The sequence below is a fragment of the Anopheles bellator genome, chromosome 2, assembly GCF_943735745.2.
Source record: "Anopheles bellator chromosome 2, idAnoBellAS_SP24_06.2, whole genome shotgun sequence".
Taxonomy (NCBI): Eukaryota; Metazoa; Arthropoda; class Insecta; order Diptera; family Culicidae; genus Anopheles; species Anopheles bellator.
In genome coordinates, this window is record NC_071286.1 from 3,547,559 (window position 1) to 3,567,973 (window position 20,415).

Here is a 20,415-nt window from a genome sequence, read left to right on the forward strand (position 1 = left end):
CAGCCGGGGGACAGTGGATCGTACTAAAACTTTCCAAAAATAACAAGGAAGCAAACCCGAATCAGTCGTGAATCATGCTAAGAAAAGTAAAACGTGTTCTTGTGGCCGGTATCAACTCCGAAAGTGTGTTAAGCACATATTTCCTCACATTTTGCGTTAAATTTTGGGGCTAATTTTTTAACCAAAAAGTTGCAAGAAGCCCAGCACTTTTGACACTTTAGTACAACAGAGCGTATCTTGTACTAAGCCATTCCAGATGTTCTTCAAAATACTCTAAAGATTAAAGATGAGGTTTCGCAAATGCATCCAACGTTGTACGATAGTCTGCATCTAGGCGTTTGATTGATTCCATAACGCGCCTAAAGCTAGGCAATACGCAGCAACACAATTGCCCGCTCTTTTTCTACTCTCAGGAATCCTTGGGCGTGGGAAGGCTTTAGAACTCTGAACGGGACATGTAGAAACGCTCGCAGTTCCCGCAAAATACGACACCCAAACATTGATAACTGGTGTTTATTAACTAAATAAATTAACGACTAACGCAAACGAACGACTCAGGGAAGCTTGGCCGCCGGCTGTAGCTTGGTGGTGGCCATGGCCAGCGGAAGCCGCGGAACGAATCCGGCCACACTGAACAGCGCCGGTGACCGTTTGTACTGGGCGGAGGTTTTGGTGAAAGCCAACGGGACCGAGTAGGCGATCGTGTTGTAGGCCGGCAGGACCTGGTGCGCGTGGTGACCGGTGAGCGTTGTGGCGCTGGCCGCCGGCTGCAGGACCGTCGTGTGCAGGTGGTTCACCGGGAACGCATGGTGTGGCTGATGGTGGTGGTGATGGGGAGCGGCGGGCCCCGTCAGGAATGGGTAGCCGGGCTGGTAGAAGGACACCGGCGGGGCCGGCGGCAGCACTGGGCGATGCTGCACTTTGGGAACAAATACGGGCGGTCCCTTGTGCACTTGGAGGCCGCTGGGGACGTAGGAATCGAGCAGACTGGTCGGGGGCCGTTGCTGCACTCCGAAGTAGTTCAGGATACCGTTGTTCGGGTGGCTCAGCGAGGGATACAGTGGCGACGGTGCCGGTACTAGGTGCTGTGGGTAGTGCAAAGGGGAACTTCCGGGAACGATCGACGGGTACGGTTGCAGGTGCGTCGGACGCTGGTGGTGGTAGGGCGCTGGTACGAATGAGTGCTGCGGGAAGTCCTTGTTGCTGTACGCCGGCGAAGGCAGATCGTGCGAGTAGTAGATCGGCTGCTCGACGCTCTTCACGATGGAGAACTCCGACGACGGCGACTGGTGACGGTGCGGCGGAACCGGCGTCGAGGCGGAAGGAGCGTACACGATGTCGGGCGTCGGGGTGGTGGCTTGTGGAACCTGTGGAGGAAGCGACGGAAGCGACGGAGGAGGTGCCGGTGCGGACGGTGACTGTGCTCCAGTTTCACCGTGAGAGTACGTCTCGATGTGGTTGTCCGGGTCGTTGGCATAGGCCGCCAGTTGTTGGGCCGAGTGTGGCGCTTGGGTCGGTGCCGCGAGCGGGGCACCAGAGGAAGGAACAAGGTGTGGAGGAGGCTGCTGCTGCTGCTGTTGTTGCTGGTGGTAGTACGCCGGAGTCGGAATCATGATATAAGCCCTGCGCAAAGACGAAACACATCTTGTATTAGCTCACATTTGCATAATAATGGTAATTGCGAACGAACGAACGAGAGAAAGGACGGTCAACGGGGAGATCCGAACGGGTCGCAGATGAGATGAGTTAGTGTTGAAGCGGTGCGTACCTCTGAGAGATCGACAGATCCAACACTGAACCGCCATCGGGGAAGGAATTTATTTGCATTAATTTGTTTAATGCATTTCGAAGATATTCAAGTGCCACACACCAATTATGAGAGGATGAAATGGAAAAGTAAAAACAACTAATCCAACCCTGGCCTGGCGGACTTTCTTCTTTCGAGTTGATAATGACAAGACACTGGTGGACTGGGAATGGGAGCGAACGAAGCCAAGCTGTGGCCAGGCGAAAGAAACTCCCTGTTCTCTGAGCCAAATCTCTGGATCTCTCGCCAATTCTGGGCAAATCGTACGCTGCTGTGCTACATTGTTTCAAGCACGCCGCGAGGCAGATGAGTTATTTGTTTTTAATGGCCAGGCTTAACTAGCCATCAATCAAGAGGCCATAACGCTGCCAGAAGGAAGATACAGATTTCTTACCGTTGCATATTCTTTGCATCTTTTGGTCCGATATACTTCATCTTTGCATTTTATTCATAGCTGTAAGATGAGAGCTCTCATCCAAAGGCAGAGGACATTATAGAATAGCAAAAGGAGTAACGAAATGGACAGTAATGAATTGTATCTTTATTATTGAAGAGAAAATATACCATTAATAACTAATTGTGAGTCTGATGGATTGTAGTGCCAATTGGTCTAAACAGTTTAGAATAAGTGGCCAATCAATAAATAGTCGATCTGAAGTCTTAAAATTATTATTCACCATTGTCAATTCGATTCGTTTCAATCTAAAACTAATTTTTTTTGGACAAGTGAACTCTTTGAATTCATTACAGGAGCAACGGAGACAAGTTTATTAGACTCATAATCGTTGCGCATTTCAAGTTGCGTAAAGGCGATGCAATTTCATTCACACCCTTCGGTGCTCGGTGCTCGTGTCCCAGAATCGGAAGCGAAACTTGCGAACGATTGTATTGAATCTTGGCACCGTGACGGCTTTCGTCAACCCAAAGAACATTACCCAAGACCCTCCGACGACAGCATTGCAGATGATGTTTGCTTTTCGAGCCACGCCAGCATATTGAGCAGGTAACATGTCATAAATTACTTAAGGATGGTCGGTATCAACGGACCTACATCAGGGCCGAGAGCCGTGTGGCCCTTGCCCATCTGCTGCTGCCGAGTGACAAATCAGTATCTTGCGCTCCCTGGCGTGGCGTCCTAGATTGGGGCGTAATTTCATTACGCCAACATTACGCCGTCGCCGTGGCAGGAGTTCCATTGTGTCCCGCGCGATAGAGGGGCCCGTTAGCACCTCTACCGGCATCACCAGGGCCACTGATTCCCGCGCCACTAATGATACCAATAACCGGAGGAGCCTGGCTGGCTGGCGTGACCGGCAATTGAATTCGCTGCGCTGCGCGGCCACATGCAGGTGCTATTTATTTTACGATCATCGTTTACTCTCTTCATCGCCGATTATTATGTAGGGGGCTGGCCATAATCTTTGGTTGGACCTGATGATTTCGGTCCTCCGAAAGGCTCAATAAAGGACGCTGCAGGTGGTCCGGTGCAGCATGTTAGTGATGAATGTGACGTAAAGGATTCGTCTTTAATTTAGTTTGCTTTTTATTTAAAGTACGTAACAGATAAACGGATGGTATGGCGCTCGATGGAGACATTTAATTCGAAAGGCTCAAACCCTTCGATGGCTCGAATTTTCTAAACATTTCCAGAGTTTACATAAAGTAAAATCAGAAAACATCGAACAGAAGATCATCGCCGATCGATGTTTTTCAACCACCACACTCGAGGCAACGAATGTTCCCATGAATTAACGGTTTTTGAAGTAATCGGAACAGCGTTTGATTTCATGATGTAATTTGGGTGGTATTTTATTACTTTTTATGATCCCTCCCGAGCACTAATGAACGAATTGGTTTGATTTATCGCCACCGCAAATTGCTTCCTTCTTTCGCGCCGCACCACCCGTGAACGGGCGGCTTAAAACGAAAACGGTAGAAACAAAATCGATCGAGGCGATTCGGAACTAACGCCGGCGCAAGGAAAAGAAGTGGCGGCCAACAAATGGCAGCACCATTTTAAATCGCAAGCTCATCAGTGCGGCCACCCAACCGTTTTGGATTACAGGACGATCAATCACGGAGCCGGGCCACCCTTTTGATGCTGCTGCTACTGCCACACAGGAGTGGTCAAAGAGCAGCGGTTCAAACAACGGCGAGGTGTAATAACATCGAATCGATAGCAACGTTACGCAACACGCGACACCTCGGATCTCGGACTCGGCATTTTATGACAGTGACGTGCCATGAGTCCCTTTCGATTTCGATGATCCAAAGGCCGGGTCGAGGCGTGGAACGATTTCACGAAGCCACGGTGAAATGCTGGATAAATGCCGGCGAAGCGCGGTTGTTTGAAGCTTGAAAAATGATCCAGTTGTGCTTTCTGCGGGACAATAATAGAAGCAAATCGAAGCGACTTTTAGTCAAACGAAAGCTAACGGAAACATTAACGATCGATCGATGGGGCCAATAAACATTGGATGGCTATCTCGATGCGAATCGAAACATAAGCGGGCCATAAAGGCCTGGATCCGATTTTCGAAATGTTTCGTTAAGTACAGCCCTCGGGGGGGTCCACGGTTTACGGCATGTTTTTCATGTTTGCCAATGCTACAATATTGTGGCACTTTCTTCTGTCGGCTCTGCGCGTTAATGACATGTGGTGCCATTTCGTTCGGGTCAGCATAAAAACAAACCCAACCCGCTTCCTTATCGTGCCACCATTTATGACACCGGAACTGGCTGGCTGGGCGCACCGGCAACCTCCGAGGCATCATTAATGCAAGTTTCGAGATCGTAAAAGAGGTCAGCGAATGAAAGGCATTTCAGTCCATAGCTCACGGCTGACACGAATCGGTGACTGTTGGTAGCTTTTAAATGCAATTTGAAATTCCTGCAAGGTTTTATAGTCCTGGAAACCCACAACGGAGTCCTTTCGGCCTCGGAAGCAACAGAGTTCGTTGAGTTTTAAAATAGGCTACAAAATATGTCCCATTCCAGTAAATAGTTGATTATCAGGACGATGGGAAGAACTTTAGAGTCCCATCCTGGGATACTTACTGGGAGTTCTGTGGCAAAATGTGTAGCAACGATTGCGGCAAACCCTGACCGGGGCTCGTAACCGCCGCCAGCTGTTGGGGTCTGGCCTGCACGTAGACGTACTGTGGCTGCGGGGTGAGATAGGGCGAGGTCGGCGCACCTCCCCCAATCACCGGCTGCAGTAGCGATTGGCGCGACGGGACCGTGTACGTTGAGTGATCCTCATGCACCTGCGGCACAGGTTGATGGGGAAGCTGATGCTGATGGAGCTGATGCGGTTGATACTGTAGCTGCTGGACCGGCTGCTGCTGCTGCTGCTGCTGCGGCTGCTGGTGGAAGTAGTGTTGAGGTGCAACATGATGATCTAAAACACGGGAAAAGCGATATCAAATTAGTTGATCGATCAAATTACCAAGGCGCGCGGCACGGCGATCAACCTTTCGCTGGGTACGTAATTTGCGTCGGTGCCGGAAGCGGAGTCACGTATTTGACGGAACTGTGGGCGGCGGCCGTGCTGCCCGGATGGTGTTGGATCTGCAGCGAGTAGTGGTTGTTGCTTTGGCTCGAGCTGGCACCTTGTTGCTGTTGTTGCTGTTGCTGTGCGATCGCTTCCTTCTTAAACACCTGCCGCTCGCTGTTCAGAGTGTCCCGCTCGATGTCGTCCAGCTGGGTGGGCCGGTTGGGCGGTGGATCGTGGCCAGCCCCAACAACCAGCGCGGCCTGCAGCAACAGGCAGCTGAAGCAGCTGATCAAAACGATCGGATTGAGGCGCAGCTAGCAATGAAAATGAAAGCAACAAAAACCCGTGAGAAGAGAGATTTTATTTTACGTGCTCAAGTATAATAAATAAATTATTGTATTACATTATTATTATTCTTGATCCCCGTAATCATCATTTACAATTAAAATTACAACTGCATTTTTGTACTGTGTAAAGAGCCATCTATTAGGAAAAAGTGAAATCAAAGACGTAACGTGTGTAGCACGTTGCATACTTTTAGGCGAACAACGCGTGCGAAAGATCGAGCGAAATCGACGAAGGTACCGAGCGATCGTCGATCGAGCGTCGTCACCGTGAACTTGATCTTTCGCCTCCTCCGATCGGCATTCCGGATCGAGCGGCTCGAGCACGGCACGTTAAGTAGTGCATTTAAGGAGTGATTAGAGCGCCCAGACTCCCGAGTGCCTGCACCGCGACACCTGGACCCAACATGTCGCGACGGACACGTTCCTTCGGATAAAAAACCCACACACACAGTATTGGAAAGCCCTCTCGGGAAAAGAAAGTGGAAAATTAAATAACATCAGTCAAGCCGCGCGCGCGCCAACGTGCGTTTGTCACCAACGACGACGACGAGAGTGACGAGCTCCGGTTGGCAGTGAGGCTGCTGGTGTCTGGCAGTGTTATGGTAATAGCTGACGACTCGTCCACGGTGCCCACCCGTCCCTGATGAACAAGCTGCGGTGTCAGTGCACTGAACCAGATTACCAGCCCGCGCAGCCGCATCTCGCGAAGGCAGGCTAGTTCCGCTTGGCAGACACAGGCGCACTGCGCTTGGCACTCCTTATGTCGTTCGCGAATGCAACCGATCGACCGGGACTCTAAACTGGCGTTAAATCGCTCGTGGCGCGCAGTGTCTCGGGAATGCGTTGCGTGAAACTCGTTCGAGTTCGGTCTGGTTTTGTTTTTCTCCGCCGTCGATAGATACGCGCGATCGTGCCGACGATAATGATGATGATGGGGAGGATTAAGATGACGCGATTAGATTGGAGACGACAACAAAAACGGCGCGGATCGAGTCATTGAAATCGGGTTATTAGTCAATCTTGATGGGCAATTTCGAAATTAACCACCACCGTTTAGGGTTTTTTTTTCCGGGTGCGATGGGCTCGGCTGGGTTCGATTCAAAGGATTGCAGCTTGCGGTGTGCTGTGAATTCGTACTCGGGTTCGGTCTTTGGACTGGAAGGCGACAAGTGACGATGTAACTAATATGTGTCCCTCGATCGTGCAAGTGAGTGCTCAGATATTGACGGGTAACAATGCTTGACGAATTTAATTAAGGACGATTTGGAGATGTAGTAATTCGATTGAGCAACAACAAACGTAACCACTTTACATCAAATACATGGAAACTTGAACGTTTTCTATTAGGTATTTCTAAAGCAGCACAAGTAATAAACATTGTAAGCCTTTCAACATATCTCGATTCGATTCTTCGCGTAAAGCGATTTTTCACTTAATTGTTTTAACGCTGCTTGTTCTTAGATCTATGAGTATTTATGATCGAAAAGTTGCAGAAAAAGTTCGACTCTGTCTTCGATATTGTTTTGAATGAAAAGTAAAATAGTGACACAAAAGTAAAGTAAACTAGTAAACAAACATAGTAGAATATAGAACAGAAGGAAACAGCTTTTGATTGCTTGAAGAAGCTGATCGTAAAATAGATTGAGCTTGTCTTAGAAGAGTATACTAAACAGCTGAAGAGTGTACTAAACAGCAAGAGTGTACTAAAACAGCTAAAGATTATTCTCTTGATTATTAATTGCACGTTGCATACATCCAGGGGCCATGTCGTCAATTGTTCAAACGATGCGAGATAAATTTATCGTTGGACTATTACATTTCTCTCTACTTTACTCTCGAGGGTGCAAATACATCATACCTCGCGCCCGTTTTTTGTATGGGCCACGAACGGGACGATGAAGCAATTGTGGCTAGTGATCGCGAGAGCACAAAAACGGCCAGTTTGTTATCTGGCGGCTCTAGCGACACGTTAATCAATTAAAAGCAGCAACAAAACAAAAAAGAAAGAGGCAGCCAGCCAACATGAACATGAACAACAACGGCCCCGGTGCTTCCGGCGACACAGCAGCGACGCGGGCACCGGCGGTGCGTAAACACGCGGCCCCGGCCCGGGAAGTGGGCAAAACATTGTAACAACGGCCACGGTCCGTTTTTATCCGCCGCTGTCGCTACTGTCGCAACGTTGTCCGTCTGTCGCGTCCGCCTGTCAATAAGCTTTCGATGACCCGGGCAAACTCAACTCAACTCGGCCTGCCTGGCGGACTCGAAATTTCTTCCCGACCCCGAAACAAGCCATCAAAATCAGTGGTCCATCAGTGGACCTGACAGAGCATGCGACTGACTGACCGACAGCAGGCATGTTCGGGTGGAAATAAACAAAGGTTTCGTTTCAAACCTTCACCACCCGGTGGGAGGTTGCCGGAGCAGGAGCAGGCGAAATGAAAGCGAAAATCCGCTTTCCGCCCCGGGGCTGCCGGCCGGACATGAAACATTACAACATACGCGGGCGTCCCCCGAGCCCCCGAGGGTCACCGTGTGGGACGAAATAAAGAAAGCAATTCATGTTCCCGGTGCAAGGCGGTGAAGGCTGTTGGACCCGGCCGCCCGGCGCTCAGATTCGGTCCGGTGATCCGATTTATCAGGTTGGGCCACCGTCACACCGGTCCCCACCGGGTTCGTATTTTCGACGGGAGCGACCTGATCCCGGACACCCCCGAAAAAAGAGAAACGAATTGGCCACCGAATGGCGCATTCCTGTTGATTTTTTTTCGGGATCGGCCGTTGACGGTATCATTAGCAGTTACTTCGACTGCCAGGCTGGGAGCGCATAAACCCGGGTATCAGTAAATCGGTTCGTTTGTGCTGGGCGATTGGAAATTATAGACTCTCGTGGCGGCGGCCTCGACGAGGTCGGCAACCAACCGAGGATGATGATGATGCAAGATCGAAAGTACTTCTTCTTCGCCGGACCTCCGGGCTCTCAGAGTGTCGCTTTTTTATCAATGGACTGCCAATGACAAGGAGCGTAAAGCGAAAGGATAATGCTTCGTTTGCATTTCGCGGTCCCTCGGATCCCGACCCGGTATATGATTGCCCGAGCACGATCTGAGTGCCTTTTAACAGCCCGTAATCATGGACGTACGCTTCGTAAGTGTAGTGTGTCATTTGCTGGTAAAATGCCGCATCCGTCGTTCCAACAAAGAGTGGGCCGAAAATTTATTTTTTTAAGTGAATCTCTTTTACCACAAGTTTCGAAATTATGACTTGCTCAGGAAAGGACATAGCTTAAATCTATTTAAACATCACATTGTTTTTAATATATGTGGTGTGTTCAAAAAGTTCTGACAATTTTGTATTATTTTCGATTTCGTGGTCAATTAGTTTTGGAGTAGATATACTCAAAATGGCCGAACTTGTCCCCATTAGTGAGTGACATGAGTAACAACCCAACGCCACAAAAAAAATCGAAAATCGCAAATACGTAGCCTCAGTAATTATCAGAACTTTTGGAACACACCACGTAGTTTTTGCTGAAGTGGCGACTGCGATTTATAAACCAATTTCTTGACGTCTTCTAAAAGGACATGACTTAAGTTAATCCCTCATACATGTTTAAGACTGACTGGCAATTGCTGTCAGCTGGAACCTTTCTTCGCTCCGGTTCCAATTTTGTTGCAACCCGAAAAACGTGATCCGCGAGCCGCTCGCGCCGAACCCTCGTAATTCAATCAGTTTGCTTATCGAACTCGCATCGCCATCTGATAGGCGTGCAAAAATAATGGCCCCGGCAACTACTGGGCTACTCAAGAAAGGTGCGTCTAATATTTATGGCACGTTTTCACCGACGTCCGGCGGCCACCCCGAAACAGAGAAACAACCATCCTGCGCCCGCAGAACAACGCCCCGATGTGGACGATCCATGATCCCGAGATCAGAGGTCGGCAACGGCCCCGCCGTACCGCTCGCTGATAAAGACCGCAAACCCCGCACCGGTCGCCACGCGGGGCCAGAATTCCAGATCAAGATCAAGGAACCGCTTTCACTTTTGCTTCCCGGTTCCCCGTCCTCGCGCCGTCGTCGTCGGAACCTCGGAAACAAAACGTCGTCCCCGTCGTCGTCGTCGTCGTCGTACGTCGGGAAAAAATCGGAGCATTCGCCAACGGCCAGCGGAATTACGTTACGTTTCGATCGATCGATCGAGTTTTTTTTTTCGTGTCTCTCTCTCTGTGCGTCTCTTTCTCGATCGGGGGCCCGACCGGGAAAGGGCACCACCTTCTTGCAGGTGCCGACCGACCAACGGACGACGGAGTGATAGTTGCCGCGCGCGCGGTGTGGCTGACCACATGGCCCACGCGGCGGCCCAGAGGTCCAGAGGGTTGGGGCGGACACTTTCTTCCTGCAATCGACCTGCACTGACAGTTGGCTGCTTTCTTGTAAATAGTTGCTTATTTTATTATTGTCGCTGCACTCGCGGCGGTCGATCAGGTCCGTCCGGCTGCGCTCGGGTCGCTTTTTGCGCCTCTGCGCGCTCCCATATCAAGCGACTGTCCAAAACCAGTCCAGACGTTCGGTGTCGACGACGGCCCTCCGCTATTACGATGGCCGCCGCCGCCGTCGGGCATACCGGTTGACGGAAGGACGGAAGGAAGTGATCGCGACCGCCGCGCAAAGCAAGCAGGGAAATCAAAAACAAAGTTTCCAACGGAGAAATAGAAAAAAAACGGGAGTACCTCGCCGACCCGTTGATAGAGAGCAGCGCAAATGTTCATGTGAAGTAATTTTTATCATCTTATTTCGCAATAATCCGACGTCCGATAGGCAGCCAACGGCCACGGCGGAGCGCCGGAGTTGGTTCCGATGAGCCGCAAACATTTTGTACTGTCGCCGCCGATAGCCGGGACGCTTGTGGTACAATGTTGTGCCGATCGCTCTCGGTCCAGTTGGGCAGAGACTGTCGATGGCGTTTGCGACAGGTTGCATGTTAATGGTTATGTTTCGAGTGAGTCTGACATAGACATTGTAGGTCGAAGGCTCGCCGAAGGTTAGCTCAGGCTGATATGGCGATTGAGCAAGGAACGGAAAATATCGGTTTACAGATAAACGAGAACAGGACCAAATTCATGCTGTACTTATGTTAATCATCAGCAGCCAATAACACAGGAGAGCATACTTGGCGTTGAAGCACCAATAAGTAGCCTAAAGTTCGAAGTCATCTCGAGCTTCACCTATCTAGGGTTGAAGGTTAGCACTGGACAATGACAATCACCAGATCACTCAACAATCTGAAGAAAACAACTTCGCTTATATCTCGAGATACACAAAACATCTAAAACCAAAGTACTCTACATAAACATCTAAGACATGGACTCTGTCCAAAACTGACGAAACCCTGTTAGGCGCGTCCGAGGCCCGAGGCCATCCAGATGGACAGAGGCCAATGGACATTCCGGTGAAAGGCTTCTTAGAGAACTTTCGTAAAAAAGGATCATTACCTTTTAAATTTGTAGGCAAAAAGCGGCGTTTTCGAACATTCAAACAAAACGAATATAAGCCTTTTAAAGAGATAATAGCATTTCACAGACCGTTTTCTTCTCAATTGATCTCTCCATTCGCTTCCTCTATCCAACACACACACCCCCATTAGTGTCATTTGGCCGTCGCCTACTATTAAATCACAATCACATTAGAAAAAGCAGTCCGACCGCCACAGCCAACTGCGCCATTAATCATACGCTAAAGCACATTCCGGCCAATCAATGAACCATGAATCAACAGATTCCTCTTCGATTCCTGGTCGCCGCCTGGTGGCTGGACGGAGAAACAAAAACCCATCCACCCCACCGCGCGGGTGGAAAAAGTGCAATTTAAATCCCGACGGCCATTTTCGCACGCAGACCTCCGCGCCTCGGTCCTCCGTCGGTGTGTCGCGTTCGATTTCATTAAACCGAACCGAACCCAGCCCAGGCGGTAAACAACTAATTTCCCCACCATTCACGGCGACACATCCGTGGTTAGCCTTTTAAGGGCCTGAAAAAAAGGGCGAAGGCTGTGTGCGATTATTTGGCACGATTCCGCGGCGATGACGGCGATGCCCGACCATCAGCGAAAAGTTGGCAGAGTGACTTCAGAAACATCCGCACTGCGGATCGGATTGGCCACTTTTTGTCTATGCGCGCGTGGGTTAAAAAAACGATTCGACGACCGTGTCGACAAAATGAGGCAGGTTATGGAACGCCAAGCTGCTCAATCAGCCGTTGACCGTTGGAAAGTGAATCCGGCTGTAATGGGCCATCGCAATAAAATCGAAGGTCGCGCATTCCCAGCGTTTTTTTTTGCCCGGTTTGCGCTTCGACAAAACGGAAGACTTCGATACGTGGCAAGCGACGAACCCGCCGAGTCTCCGGGGCAAATAATCTCTGCTAATCGACTCGTCGCCCTTTATTATTGGCCATCATAAAGTGACAAGCGGGAAGCGGCCAGCGAATGGGAAATTTATTCAAATTCCACATCCGCCGGCCGGACGCCAGCATGGGCCATCGGCATGGGAACGCGGGCCGAACGCTTCCTTCCTGCAACACACACCGGTGCATCTCTCGGCCGATTTTCGCACGTGTCACTCAGTGGCTACGGCGCGAAACACGAAAACCTGATTGACGTTGTTTTTGCATCCCTTTCGAGAGTGTCACCGTGGCTTAGGTACGCTAAACTTAAATTATAGCCATCACGCGAGGGCACCGCACCCCGACCGCATAAGGGTGGGGAAAAATGGCCACCGCAACCCTCCGGTTTTTCATTCATTCGCCGAGCGATGGACGACTAACGACGGCCACCGTCCGTTATGAATGACCACCCGGTGGTGGCCGCACACTTCGATACGAACGATCAACCGATCAATGGTCCGGCTCCGGCGTCCGATGCGACTTTTCCTTTCCGTCTCGGCCCGCGCGGTCCACCCGTGTTGATGATCGGCTATTTGTTTACTAAATACCGCTCCGAGCTTGGAGCTTCATTTCTCGCTTCAAGGCGCGCGGCTCAGTGGCAGTTGGTTTTACGGTAGCCCCTAGCGGTCCTCTCGAGGTCCAATCAAGGCTGCAATCGCTCTCTCTCTGCAAATGCTCGACCACAGACCGATATGCCCGCTGGTTAACGATCGGTGCTCGGTGCAAATGATCGGGACAAAATCGAGGAAGCAAGCTGTCGGCAGATCACACTGCTCGATCTGGCGGCCGGACACTGGCGGACCGGCTTTAAATTAGTGGTCGATCTCTTCCTTCGTGGGGATTACGAAAACTGCACATAGGCCAACCGGCCGGCCGGCCGGTTTAATTAGGGTAAAAAGGTGAGCAAACCGGCGGTGGAGTAAAAAGACCGCGACCGTTAAAATGAGTGACATTAGCCCTGATTTAGATCATAATTTGTGGTTGGCCTGGAACCACCACACACCCGGCCTAATGGTTGCCGGAGGTCCCCCCGGCGGGTTGCGGTTTCACAGGATGGTGTTACATAATCGGTTGCGTTTACAACGCACGGCTTATTAGCTTATCTTTACGTTCTTTTTTTTCGCCATTCTTTTCCTTCTTCATCCGGTCGGGCCGCGTTAGCGAAACGTTGCCAGCCCGTTTATCACACCGTCGAATCAGGAACGATCGAACGGATTATTGGCGATTGGGAAAACGCGCAACGTCGGCGATTGGAGCGTAACTGGAGATGCAATTTAGCCACCAAACGGAAGGCATTCGTCTACGGGCGATGTGTAGTTAACATGCCACTCGAGGGGCCACCTCTTTCAGTCGAGCCTGGGCTTAGGGCTGGCCGGGTGGTTGGCCGGGTGCCAGGAGTTTGCGAATCGCTGTTCCATTGCGAAAGAAAGTCGATACGAATCCCTGGGTGAGTTGTTGAGTTGGAACGGACGCAAAGATTTAATTTAATGATATCACAACACCGGCCGTTCTAACAACACCGGCCATGTGTTGGACATTGGACCATGAATCAAGAGGCATAAGTTGTTAATTAACGTAACCACTTCCGCGTTGCACTTACCATCCTGATCATTGTAGTAAATAATAAAACAGTATCCTTTCTGGAACGTGACCCGCACCAGTGACACTGGTGGAAGTATGTCCGAACAGAATCTCTGTCTCGTCTGTGCACTTTTCAAAACACGGATTAGTCAAAACCCACTGCAAGGACACTTCGGCACAATATATTGTGAGCGATTGGCACCAGTCTTCACTTTCACTGCACCTGCACCACCAGCGAGCTTCAGTCTGGAGCAGATAGATCCTCGATAATTCTATCAATTCGTTCGATATTTTTCATTAACAATTATTTCACAGAAACCAGTTCACCTTTCTGGTGTTTTCGAATCATAAAATCGTGGATTCAGCTCCACGTTCCGTCGTCGAAGGACCTTCCGGAGGTCCAGTCACAATCGCACGCACACACTCATACACACCCTCAGTTCGAATTGCGAGCGCCCACGTGGTTTGCGCGCGCGGCCAGCGATTTAATCCGTCCAACCGTAGGTCTGGAACTAAAACAGAGCGCTAGGGCGTAGGAGCCATTTATACACTGGCCGCGGCCACGTTCGCGGTTTAACCCAGCCTCTTTCCTCTTTCGCTTTCTTTCTTTCGGTTTTCGGGCGCAGGTTTCGCACTTTTGCTTTCAACGCTCGGCGACGATCGCGACGGCTCGGCCGGCGCTGGTCGCTTGACTTCGCAGCATCACGGTCCGGGGACTCTTCGGTGTGCGAAATCCTGCTTCCATGTATGACAATCCGTGATTGTCCGGTCCCGAAGGAGCTCTCTCTCGCTCTCGCTCTCTCTCTCTCTCTCTCTGTCACGTTCGCTTCCGACGTCCTATCCCACCCTGGTGGTGCTCTCGATTGCGACATCGAGCCGAATCAGCGCCGGTGGCACATTCCAAACGCGACTCTACTAGAGCCGGCGAGCCCTTTTGCTCGCATTTTTCCATCGCGGCTTTCTTTCGCCCTTTCTCCCTCGGGCCCCGGCCGTTTAATTGTGCCTCTTTCTCTCTTCGGCACAGGTTTGCCAATCGTGCTCACTCTCAAGCATCTTGAAAAGCCCGCCAGCGACGCACCTTGGTGACCGCCAGCCGCAGCCACACGCAAGTTTCACGTGAAGTGGCCACTTGTCACCGGTCCCCGACATGTGGGGGCTTCTTTTCTGTCACTTCATTTTCCATCCACCGTTCACCGATCGAGTGCCGGTTAAGCGTGAATCACATCCCGGGAGATCCGTTTTCGAATGTTGCAAACAAATCATAACAAACGATGGACGGAAAACACAGTTTCCCGGTACGCAACCAATAGAGGAACCCCGGTGGCAGGTTAACAATCCGCAGCAGAACGCGTGGTCGCGAGGTGGTTAAGTAATAGAGGGCCCCTTCTGCCAAACTTTTACTACGGAAGGAAGTAAACCTGCGGCGATGGGATAAATGTGTTTTTGTGAGTTCCACGAATTTGCTTGTCCGACAAAACTAAGACCCAATGCTGCCAGATGCTCTTTTAGAACCAGTTAAAGATGCCTGTAAAATGTTGTGTGACAAAAAAAAATAAGTTAGAAATATTATTTTGCTAATTAGCCCAACAGACTTTATCGCAACATAGCACTCCTTGTAACCATGAGAAACGGTCAACCGCTTCAAGGAGATTTTCTTCAGCCGTTAGATTCTGATTATAGTGCTCCGATTATTTGACAGTTCGTCGAAAAAGGCTTTGATTCCTTCAATGTACCTTGAAGGATTTTGCGAAACGAAATGTTTATTATTATTATATGATAACAATTATAATTAAAATATGATAAAAATATAATTGTACTGATGATAAAATTATATCGTGTTGTGAATAATATCGCGTAGTATTTGAGTGCAATCACTGAAGTCGTGTACAATTTAGCACAGTTCGTTCTGCTGGTTGCTCTTGTTTGTTGAGTTTTTCGGAGAATTACAAAATTAGAACTATTTGTTTTGAAATCGAAAATAGAAGAGCACGCCAGGCGTTCTGTAAAATGAAGCCAACACGCACATCACATCAATTTAGGCAGTGATCCGAAAATCAACCTTCACCAGTTCCATCGAAGCAAACTTTTGTAGACAATTACGAATCAATAAGCTTCAAACACTTTACCGCCACGTCAACAAGTCAATTAAGAGCTAATTATTTACGAACATTATTGCACACAACGCGATTACGATAACCTTTCGACGTAAAATTACAGCGGTACGATTCCAAAAAGCTGACACAAAAAACCTAAATTTCTTCCAAACGAAAGTACGAGCATCTCTTGTGGGACGTCGAAAACGGTACGAAATTTTAAGGTGAATGTTTGCGCCTTTTACTTTATCAACACCAGGGGCTCTGCTCTGAAGAGAAAAAAAACCCTTCTCCAAAGATTTATGCACGTTGCGAAGAGGATCGGGGAGCAGGATCTTACTTTCGATTCCTTCCCTTTCCAGTGCCAGCTGACGACGACGGCCACGGGTTCCCATCGATCACGCAAGCTGATCCCGCGTATCATACGGAAGGCCGTGGCCAAGAATGCGCCTCAAGACGAACGGAGCGGCTTCCACCCTAAGGACATCTTGAACCCTTTTGGGTCCATATGGCCCGTCCGTCCGGATGGCGGTAGTTGTCGCTTGGCACAAAACGGCCACAAATCGCTAGAAAATCCGGTGACCGTTGGGGCCTTTGGGACCACGGCCGGTAATTAGGGTCCGGCACGGGTCGCGAAATGAGCCTCGGTCGCCGGGCGCTTTCGAGCCTCAATTGGCCGCCAAAGCATATGGGACGATGATTGGATACGAGTGTGCGCCCGCTCGTACACGAAGAAAGCCACAGAAAAGAGGCTTACGCCCAAGACCCGAGAAAGGCGGTCGCCAGGCAAATGTGTCTCGCTGCGTGCGATGGTAATTTTTAATTTGCGTGATTTAAATGCGACTCTAATTGTTTGCAGTCCCGTTTCGCGAGGAAGTCGCGCCCCGTCCGCCGAAAAGGACGCCGTGGAGAGTTGGTCGATGATTGGCACAAACGAACAGCGATGAACCCAGCGCGCGCGCCGGTTGCCGAAACCGTTGACATGCGACGCACGAGCCACAAACTCGCGAGCTTGTCGTCGTCATCTAATTTGTTGCGCAATCTGCAGTCAGGCAGCCAGGAAATCGGTCCCAATTTGGTCCCCGGGACGGTGGTCCCGTTCAGTTGCTGGCCGGCGCTGGAATAAAGTGTCTCAAATCTGGGGCTTCGGCCGGTCTGGTTAAATGCAGGGAGAGGCCGATTATTCGCGACTTTGTGCCTAATTTATTCATCAACAAGGAGACCCCTAAACGCGACCCCGGGATCGCTGAAATAATGGTGAAAAAAGTCTTGAGTAACAGCCGCCTGGTAAACGCCAGGAACGTTGAACGAAAGTTTAATGAAACCGCGCGCGGAAGGCAATCTTGCAACAATGGCACCAGTCAATTCGGGACACGTGGCCACGAGCCCCATTAGTTTGAGGTGGGTTTCAGCTTAGGGTTCCCGTTGTGGGCTCGATGTAAAAGGGTCGCGGCCATCCCGTTTGGCACCCACGCGACCGAAGCGGTGATTAGTTTGAGCAGCGCTTTTTAGCCGGTGATTGACATGATCCGCTCCGTCTTAAGCTTTGCCTAGATGGATATTTTTTGTCCCAAAAATTCCAACCAGAAAAGGGAAATTCCACCCGAAACTCGAATTCGAAACCACCAAAGGTGTTCACTTTCGATACGGTACATAACACCTGGCTGGCTGATTTTATTTCTTTTTGGCATATTGAGGACGATGCGCTAAAGCGTAATAAAAATAATCAAGCCAAGTGCACTTGACTCGAGGATCAAGATTGCAGGTTGCACTCTTGATTGCCTATAGTACCCGCGTTTTTCCACTCAAATTGTATAATGTCCCTGGCTAACGATCGTATCAATCAAATGTAAGTATGATTAATATGCAGCCAATCAAACTTCGATCACTCTCAACTGCTGTCTTTACGTAACGCACAGACACACACTGACGCGCTTTCCGGAACGGCAACTCCAGTGACTGGCGATCGCGGTCGCCGTTAATCAATCACCGGTCGATACTGATCACTTCCACGCGGATGACAATTGTTTGGCGGAAATCATCGGCAACAATTTCGGTTCGCAAAACACACAAAAATTGTTGCACAAACCGAACCGAAACCGTGCAACGTGCTACATTTTAATTTGTGTTTCGCTCGCCAAACTCGCAAAACTTGCCAAAGACAATCATCAATCACGTGGCACTGCGATTTTCTTCTTCTTCGCCTGGGGTCTTCGGGAGTCTGCGAGTTCAACCTGCTCCTGTATCCTGCCAAGGCGGTGATCAATTCTTTCATTTTATGAGTTCCTCCCGGTGAAGTCGCGATGCTACGAACATGTTACTAACAAGCGGCTGGCAAAGTGCCAGGTGATGGTGTTTCTCTTCCCCACCCTTGCACCTAGCGAAGCAATAGGCAATTGGTCCACTCACCGGGTCCGACTGTGAGCGACTGACAGCGCAATAAGCAAACCGAAACCCACGAAAAAAAAACGAGATCATCTCAAAGATGATTGATTAGATCGTATCAATCAGAGGCGGTTGCGAGTGAAGATATGAAAACCGTTTCAACTGTCACTCAGCCGCGGCCAGACCGAGTGGACTAACGAACGGCGGACCCCTGACCAACCCCTGACCAACCCTGACGTGTATGAGCCTGGCTTCTCCTGACGCGGCTGGCCAGCCAAGCAGGGACAAAAGTACTCTCTCCCTAGCCGCACCTTGGGGCAGAAAAAAGGTATCAAAAAACACACATCCCGGCACCAGTAGCACCCACGGCAGCCACGGCTTTCATGGCTCGTGTATCTCGATGAAACCTCGGTGAGTCTACGGGGCACGGTAACGGTGACGGTGATTTGTATTTGGCCGCCGCATCGGGGGATTGAAACCTCAAAATCCGAGTCGCCGGGCGGACTCTGAGTGATTGGAAATGGAAATTGCGGATCACGAAGATAACGGCGAACGTGAGGAAAACATAATCCTGCAGCGACGACGACGCCGACGACGTTTGCGCCTCGGGTCAATCTCCAGAGTGTTGACTTATTCTTCCTGTTTGTTTTTATTGCGGTAATGGCATTCCGGTTGCGTTCCGGTGGTATTTTTTTATGTGATACACACAATTTTCAATTGAGTTGGTGAGAGTTGGTTGAGTTGGTGTTAATGACGTTCAAATTTATTATCGAAAAGTTGGCTACGGTTAAGATACCATCGAATTAAATTTTTTTGACTAAATCATGTTCGGCAACATATTCATTTTGTTTCCATCATTTGCATTTAAGTTGAACTTTGGTACCAACTAATCGGCACGTCAGGTGAATCACTGTTTCAAACCAGCCTCGAACATTCTTTGAGTTGACAATCATTCTTCAATTGCTTCATTCAGAGGTCACTGAGGTACATACATGACCTTCGAAAATTCACTAAATGTAAGGTGGGGTGATATTAATTAGATTGCTCCTTCTTCAGTTTCAAAGAAAAATGGTTCGATAATGTCGCCAGACCAAAATCCGCACCAAACATTCACTCGTTGTGGGTCTATTGCACGACGTGTGGGTTTTCCGAGCTCTCAAAACGATAATTATTAACATAACATCTTTTATTTGGCGCGACAACCACTGGGCGGTCTTAGCCTGCACCTTGGTACTATTCGCAAGGGTTCGATTTTACGGGCGGGTATTTTATCGTTCATAGTGATTTACTTTCCCCTTACTCGGTGTTGGCTTGATATAAAATCTGACCATTTTATCTAGTTTAACTGCTGTTTGCTCCTGTTGTAGATTATATTTTGAATTGCCTACAAGATTGAGTGACTTCAGTTTGACGGATAGCTGTCAAACTGCACGTTAGTTCCTGTGTTGACGAAATTAGACCGAGCTGTCAAAAGGTACCGCAGAAGTAAACAAACCCAACGCGGACGCGGAATTTACAGAATCTCTGCACAGAAATAGACGATTACAGTCAAAATGAAAGCTTCGGCATTTATCAAGAAGAAGAATGGCGTAGAGTAAGTTGGTGTTTGATACATATTAACAGGTATAACAGCACATTGTTTTCCAGAACCACCAAAATATGCCGTTGGTGCTTGTCTACGTGCAACGCTTTGGAGCCCCTAGCGAACGACGAATCCGGACAATACAAGCTTCAGAAACTCCTCGATTTTACCGGTTTACAGGTAGGACGATTGTTAAAACAGACATCTCAGCCTGTTCCACAAGAAAGACTGTTCTATGAGACTCATATTGTTACAGGCCAATGCATTACCTGGAGTTCAATCGTTTCTGTGCACGAAGTGCGAATCGCGTTTGGATAAGATGTATACGTTTCGCTGGCGATGCAACAAAAACATTGCATTGGCCAACAAGCTAAACACATCGAAGAACGAGGCAGACATTGGCAAAGACCATCTTGGCCACTCTGCTGAGCAAACGGTTGGCACAGAATTGTTAATCGAAACTGAAGTCACCACACCGGATTCAGCGAACGATTTGCACTTGAGCTGTGCAGCTCATCAAGTAAGTGGTACATATGAATGTTGTGGCAACCAGGCTGATGATTTATTCGAAGCAGAGGAAAATCCAATCGCGTTCAAATCAGAGAATGAAGATGTAGATGAACAGCAGAACAACCATACAAATCCTTTAGAATTGATCTGTCAGGCTCGAGAAGATCCCTCTGC

The 20,415-nt window shown here is 49.4% G+C and overlaps 2 protein-coding genes across 2 annotated transcripts in view; one reads left to right on the plus strand and one right to left on the minus strand.

Moving 5' to 3' along the window:
- Positions 1–554: 554 nt before the first annotated feature.
- LOC131211944 (uncharacterized) lies at positions 555–13,702 on the minus strand. Its single transcript, XM_058205632.1, has 5 exons — positions 13,691–13,702; positions 5,281–5,617; positions 4,865–5,207; positions 1,140–1,623; positions 555–1,058 (listed from the first exon to the last, which is right to left on the minus strand). The coding sequence occupies exons 1-5, from the start codon at positions 13,700–13,702 to the stop codon at positions 555–557; spliced, it is 1,680 nt and encodes a 559-aa protein (XP_058061615.1).
- Positions 13,703–19,637: 5,935 nt separating this feature from the next.
- Positions 19,638–20,415, plus strand: part of LOC131211952 (uncharacterized) — a 1,454-nt gene continuing 676 nt past the window's right edge. Inside the window, exons 1-3 of the mRNA XM_058205646.1 lie at positions 19,638–19,743; positions 19,797–19,911; positions 19,988–20,251. Coding sequence (XP_058061629.1) covers positions 19,703–19,743; positions 19,797–19,911; positions 19,988–20,251 — 420 coding nt within the window. The 5' untranslated portion in view covers positions 19,638–19,702. The remainder of the gene's footprint in view (positions 19,744–19,796; positions 19,912–19,987; positions 20,252–20,415) is intronic.

Bases quoted from the DNA above. Each gene is read 5' to 3' on its own strand.
- LOC131211944 (XM_058205632.1), bottom strand. The intron at 1,624-4,864 runs GTAAGTATCCCA...GTCTTTGCGCAG, and splicing joins ATTTTGCCACAGAACTCCCA to GGCTTATATCATGATTCCGA. The intron at 1,059-1,139 runs CTGCAACCGTAC...CCGTCGCCACTG, and splicing joins ACCACCAGCGTCCGACGCAC to TATCCCTCGCTGAGCCACCC.